At 31.3% G+C, this 7,043-nt stretch overlaps 1 protein-coding gene across 1 annotated transcript; it reads right to left on the bottom strand.

Moving 5' to 3' along the window:
• Positions 1 to 2,713: 2,713 nt before the first annotated feature.
• Positions 2,714 to 4,671, bottom strand: LOC127712500 (uncharacterized). Its single transcript, XM_052218972.1, has one exon. It carries the CDS (start codon positions 4,551 to 4,553, stop codon positions 3,225 to 3,227), a length of 1,329 nt encoding a protein of 442 aa, XP_052074932.1. The 5' UTR covers positions 4,554 to 4,671; the 3' UTR covers positions 2,714 to 3,224.
• Positions 4,672 to 7,043: the final 2,372 nt, after the last annotated feature.

Genomic DNA, 7,043 nt, shown 5'->3' with positions numbered 1-7,043 from the left:
AACAAAAACTATGAGTGGTGTTAGGTGCTCCGGAAGAGTAAGAAAATCCGGCTCCACATGTGGCACTCGTCGTGTTGCTCAATTGTGAACTTTCCTTTCTATGTAACAGCATCCAAGCAGCGCCTACGGAGTATACATCTCCCAAAATAGTCGATTTCGGTAATTCACATTCGTGAAAAGGGAAGGGGATTGTAGTAAAGACATAATTAACATATCCGATATCATATGTGAAACGGTTATTCCATAACGGTCAACCAACTCGTGATGGCGTCCGTAAAATTTACGAAGAGATGACCTCAACTTCACCATTTGGAACTGTTAGTTTTATAGCTTCCTTGTGGGCAACAACCCTCTATCAAGGAAATCATGATACGAAATACAAGCCCGGGAATATCGTATCAATTTGGAGATATATACTCCATATGCAGGCGCTGCTGCAATATTACTACATGGAAATTGAAAGTTCACAATAGGATAGCTGACATCATCCCTTTTGTCCTGAAGTTTTGATTTCAACTGACCCTCATTATCAATTTCTAGATGTAAATCAAGATATGAGGCAGACTTAACCGTATATGTTGTATGACATCATCACTATTTTTACCATTGCATTGTGTCATAAAGGTGAAAAAATGAATGTCATCATTAGTTTGTTGTATCATGTCATCATTAGTTTGTTGTATCATGTCATCATTAGTTTGTTGTATCATGTCATTATGTAGTTTAAGTCGTCAAAAATATTTTGTATCATTTCAACTATTCTTTTTTGTCATCATTAGAATATTGTCTCATTCTTATTAAGTACTTTTTGTATCATGTCATTTTGGAGTTTTCAAATATGGTATCTTATATCATTGTGTCGTTCAAGTATGTCATCATTAGTATTTTGTGTCATTTGATTTTGTCTAGGATGCCGTCATTAGTATTTTGTATTATTTCATTCTATTGCATACGTCATGAGTAGTATCTTGTATCATCATTAGTACATAGTGTATTTTGTATCATTTTTTATTTTATTGTTTATGTCTGTAGTAATTTCTTGTACCATCATTAGCATTTTGTACCATTTCATTGTATAGTTTATGTCAGGAGTAGTTTCTTGTATCATCATTATTATTTTGTATCATGTCATTGTATTGTTTATGTCAGGAGTAGTTATTTTTATCATCATTATTATTTTGTATCATTTCATTCTACATGTTCTATTGCATGTGTCATGAGTAGTATCTTGTATCATCATTAGTACATAGTGTATTTAGTATCATTTCATTTTATTGTTTATGTCAGTAGTAGTTATTTGTATCATCATAAGTATTTTGTGTCATTTCATTCATTTGCATATGTCATGAGTAGTATCTGGTATCATCATTAGTAAATAGTGTATTTTGTTTCATTTCATTGTATTTTTTATGTCAGTAGTAGTATCTTGTATCACAATTAGTATTTTGTATCATTTTATTCTATTGCATATGTCAGGAGTAGTTTCTTGTATCATCATTATTATCTCGTATCATGTCATTGGTTTTTTTTTCATGTCAGCAGTAGTTTCTTGTATCATTATTAGTATTTGTATTATGTCACTATGTCATTTGTGCCATCATAAGTGTTTTGTATGTATCAATTCACTGTGTTGTAAATGTCATGATTAGTATTTATGATACATGATACAAATAACACACTTTGTACATGTATCGATTATACGAAAACATCAGAATATTATTACATATTAGTATTTATATGTTGTTCCCTTGAAAGAATTAACAATAATTCAACAGCTAATAATGAAAATAAGAAGATGTGGTAAGTTGACAATGAGGCAAATACACACTAAAGACGTTAATGTAAATATAAAATGTAAAACAATTTAAACAATTCAAACCAAAAAAACAAACGGTCTTATTTCTGGACAAAGTAATGAACAAAAAATAAATATGATTAAGTAACAAACGACAGCCACTGAATTACAGGCACTTGATATCGGACAGGCGCATGCAGAATGTGGCTGTGTTACACTAGATTATTGGCGCCAAATCCTCCACCTAACCTAGGACAGTATTGTAACAATTCAAAATGAAAAAAAATAGCAAAATCAGTTGAAAAAGGCTTAACTCATCAGATCGAAACAAAGCAGAAAAAATGTCCAACAAAAACAGAATGGAACTGGCAGGGTATTTATACTTCCCCACAACAAATATATGTACAGATCTAAGAGTATTCGAAGTTACTAACAGCTAGCCCAAAACCAATAATAACTGCTAAAAAAAATTATGTATCTATGACTAAAATATCAATCAGTACACATCCAACAACCAATGGATTAAATGTAGAGACGCTATTACTAGTTATGGTAAAACGTGTCCTTGTGCAATACAAAGATAAGTTCATACATATTATGTACACATATGCCAAGTAAATTTTCTTAAAGCCGTCAGATTTAACACTGATTTTGAAATGGTACCAAAATAAATTACGTCAGTGACAAGGTTACAAGCATGGAGTTAATTGGTCTACTGTATATCAAAAGCATATGTAATAATTGATACGATAAATGATTGAGATGAGAATATTTATTTTGTGTATTGTTTTAGATAAAAAAAAAAACTCAATAACACGTCAAATCGATTACGACAATTGTTTATATCATTGAAGATAGACATAACATTCGAAAATGTAGACTACATGTCAAACAATTTTAATTTTCGTATTTCTGCCGACGAACATTTACAGTTTATATATTGCAAAGATTTAATATAACACTCATAGGCTGCATCTTTATCTCCTGATATCTCATTACATACTCCGAGTATTGTTAATGAATTAGCTAATGAGCCTTCTGAAGGAGACGGTGTAAGTGTTAGACATAAATCACGTAATGCCTGTCGTCTGTTGGAGATATCACCAAGATGGTGATAACATAGAAATCTAAGACAGTGAGTCATAAAAACTGGTGGGATCCTGATTGTATGGTCTTTAACTTCCAGTTGTAGTTCTTCTGGTATCAGTGATGAGTTCCATAAGTATTCGATAACACCTATGGTGAATATTGTCATCCTTTCATTCAATGTCATTGTAGAATGTACATCATATTTGTAATTTCTGAAAATTTGTTCTTTTTTTCTGTTATTGAATCCGATTGATATCATGTCAGGTGAACATTTTGATAGAATATAATCCGTAAGTTTTAATGTAGCACTGTACTGTCTTGTCACATAATAATAAGACGCTTATAACAACCAACCAGACACTGCATCTGTCTTGATGCCGTTTTGTAAAAGTGTGTGATAACATTTGCGTATGCTGTACGTTTCACCTTTAGTGTTTGGTGGTGGTAATTTGTGTGCTATTTTAGAACTGATTTCAGCAATATAATATTTACAAATATCAATAATAAATGTAGAGGTTTCTGACTTTAGCAAAGATTTAGCCATTACAAGTCCTTTACAATAACTTGAAATGCCTATTGGTAACGCCGTCATGCACGCAAAGTCACCAATAGTCATGTAAAATAGACAATCTAACATAATCAACGAGAATTCTTTATCTGTACTTGATAAATGGTGATTTTCCGTGACAGGCGGGAATAGATTATTGATTAATCCATCAATCCCTCTATACTTTATACTCTCAAGTACACATAGTAGTATCTTATTGTTACGATGATTGATCTTTCCAAGGAACATATTATGTTCAGGTATGAAATAGTTCGGACAGTAACATGTGGTTACCCATGCAATTATTTTATCGAGACAGAGAGTAAAACAATAATATATTTTAGATAACTGAAACGTTTCAATATCTACTTCCTCCGAAATCCAGAATAAAGCCGTCTTCAGAAAGTAAGAACACAATAAATCTTTGACTACATCATGTGTGTTGACGATACGCTTTAACACTAATTTGAGTAGACCGTAACATAGGAGTTGAGTAAAATTAAACGAATGTATCAGTACTTTTTCTGCAACAGAGAACGACAATCTCCATAATAATTCATTGTATGACACAGTTTTTGGTCCTATAGGTACTAACAAGCACCCGTAATTTATTATCCTGTCAATTACAAAATTAGGTGGCCATTGGCATCGACACCGGAATACCCAAGGAATTGCATCATGAGGTAGATATTTACTACGTAAACAGTATGCTATATCGAAACTATTTCCTCGATTTGATAAACAAGGACCGTGCATCGATAACGGTGTATTATATGTTAGATTTTTATATGAATCAAGAAAGTTGTTTACTGATAGATACCACCCTTTACTTGTACATGTCCCTAGATTACACTGACATTTTTTTTGTACATTGACGTCTGCTGCTCTGCACCTGAGCCTAGTAAATCCAGGATGATCAATATCTGTCTCCATAACAAGTGTTGTACGATGTATTGGGTATTTGATATTACTTATACTCCGTATAACGTCAAAGTAATTTTCTACGTACATTACATCTTTGTCACTGCCTGGTAAATTAAGTCCCTCGCCTAAACTTCCACTTGAAATTTCTGAAGGATTAGACAAACAGGCATTTGCAACCATATCATGTATGATAAACATTCGTTGTCTCTTTCGTATATCTATTTCAGTACCAACTATTTTTACTAGGTGTTTGTATAGGTATTTCTCCCTCGTGTTACTTTCGATGCATAGCAAGTGATCTATAAAAAATGTGTATTAACTTATTCATCATAAAACTATAAAATGACTTTAGTAAATAGAACATTATCTCATTAAGATGTATTCCAAGCAATTTTGTTTATCACAACAGCAATATTGAGTGTTTTGTACAGCAATTAATGTCTACCATTGTATATATTAAGTCCGTATAGTATTGGACAATGTAACTTCTTGTACTAATTTTACTTCATAAAACTTAATTTATATTAATTTTGTCTATTTATTTCATATTGTCCACTGATCTATAATTTTAAATAGTCAAAAGTGACTTATTACCAATGTGTGTTGTCTTTGTGGTTTCTTAATTTTGTCATGGTGTTGTCTGTTTGTCATTTCTCTTTCTTAGTCATGGTGCTATATGTTAGTCATTTCTCTGTCATAGTCCTGGTGTTGTCTGTTCGTTATTTCCTTTTCTTAGTCATGTTGCTTACTGGTTGTCGTCTCCCTTTCTTAGTCATGTTGTTGTATGTTTGTCTGTGGTTTATAATTTTTGATTGAGATCATGCTATTGTTCCCCTTGAAAGGTTGTTTCTGGACTTGCATTGCCTCAACATCTATTTTTTCCTTAAGTTTTAGAACAAAAAAAAAGTAAAATCACAAAAATACTGAACTCAGAGGAAAATTCAAAACGGAAAGTCCATAATCAAATGGCAAAATCAAATGATAAAACACATCAAACGAATGTACAACAAATGTCATATTCCTGACTTGGTACAGGCATTTTCAAATGTAGAACAAATTTATTACCTTTTTTACAATCTGTACACTTCTCTAAGTATTCTAGATATTCTTTTGAAGATTTGTCAGGTTGTCAGGATATCTGAGGTTCAATATCCATTGTTCGTTTGTTTTCCTTCTTTTTAAACCAGCTCTATACAATCGTTCAAACTGACTGATTGCTAGTGAAAAACTTCCTGATGATACATTGTAAATACTTTTAATGAGAATTTCTGATTTTGATCGTATCAAAACAATGTGTGGCGGTCACTTCTTAGTGTCAAATACTTGAATAAGTAAGACTGCAAGGAAATCGAAACACTATGTAAGTGAATCATAATCAGAAACATTACTTTAGTCTTTATTTGTAATGAATAAATTGTCCAGTAGTCATAATGATACCATGTCTAATGAATTTAATACATAAAATTTCAAGAGGTCATTTAAAAACATGTTTTTAGCATTTAATACATACATTTCCTAGTGGTCAAATGATAACATGTCAAATGCATTATAGTAGTTCTTATTGTTTGAAACATGATAAATGTCTTTGCAACTATAAGTGTTTGAAGTCAGACAAGTCATACAATGCCGTTTTTTTTTAGTAAACCAATGAATCAAAATCCAGATTTTCAAAAATATAAGGTCATTTGGTATGATTCCAAACGTAACAACTATCTATAGAGGAGAGGAAAATAATTGAAGTAGTATGTGTCATCATATGGCCTTCGTCAATTAGCAATACCTAGACATATACATTCTACAGTAATTTATAAAAGACCCCAATATTATAACATATATCCAATTGCGTGAGTTATACTACACCAATGAAGCATATGCAATAGAGCAATCGTTTCATTATATGCATGCATCAGCCATCATACGAATTCACACATGTATTCAATAATAAGTGGTTCCAAATTAGACAGTGGCAGGTTTTTTTTATATCTTTTATAAGCAGACAATGTATTAAATTTCATAAAAACAGTTATGCCTGTCCATTCTCACAATATCTGAAAAGACATATCAGCAGAAATATTAGCCTTGCTTTTAAAAATGCTGGCTGATATACAGATAATATTTCATTGGAATAAACTTTACAGTTGTTTTCAGAGCTCAATTTTGTGTCAAATTTTTGTTTTGTTTTCTACAAATGAATAATTTATCTATTACTGTCAATATACTTATAGATTTTAGTCATTTTCCCGTGGATTATTGAAAGTAAAATTGAATGAAAAAAAAACAGAAAAATCTTCCTTCTACAAAATTTTGAACTTCTTTTTCTAGGAAAAGATTACAGTGATGGTATTCTAACAAAAGGATCGAAAATAACTCATCATAAGTGTTAAACACTTGAAAAAATGTACTTAATAAAGGAAAACGAAATTCAATCGAAGTGATGTTTGTCAGAATTATAACTTCATTCTTATCTGTAAAACAACATGTAAAACCATTACCAGTGAATAAATATGTCAAAAGAAGTAAGGAATTATTGTATGTATTTGAACCTTAAAATTAACTGGAAAGTTTCCTCATTGACAGCCATGATCAGAGCTTGTTATAATATTTATGTGCATGGATTGCTTAATTTACATATAATATAAAACAAGTCTAACATAAAAAAAGTTTTTTAGTACAAATATGCGTTAATGA

This window comes from Mytilus californianus, unplaced genomic scaffold (assembly GCF_021869535.1).
Source record: "Mytilus californianus isolate M0D057914Y unplaced genomic scaffold, xbMytCali1.0.p SCAF_8, whole genome shotgun sequence".
NCBI classification, from domain to species: Eukaryota; Metazoa; Mollusca; class Bivalvia; order Mytilida; family Mytilidae; genus Mytilus; species Mytilus californianus.
The sequence above is the reverse complement of the archived record's forward strand: the minus strand, read 5'-3'. Positions and strand labels throughout refer to the sequence as shown.

Excerpts from the sequence above, each read along its gene's own strand:
- LOC127712500 (XM_052218972.1), bottom strand. The coding sequence starts at position 4,553 with ATGTTTATCATACATGATATGGTTGCAAATGCCTGTTTGTCTAATCCT.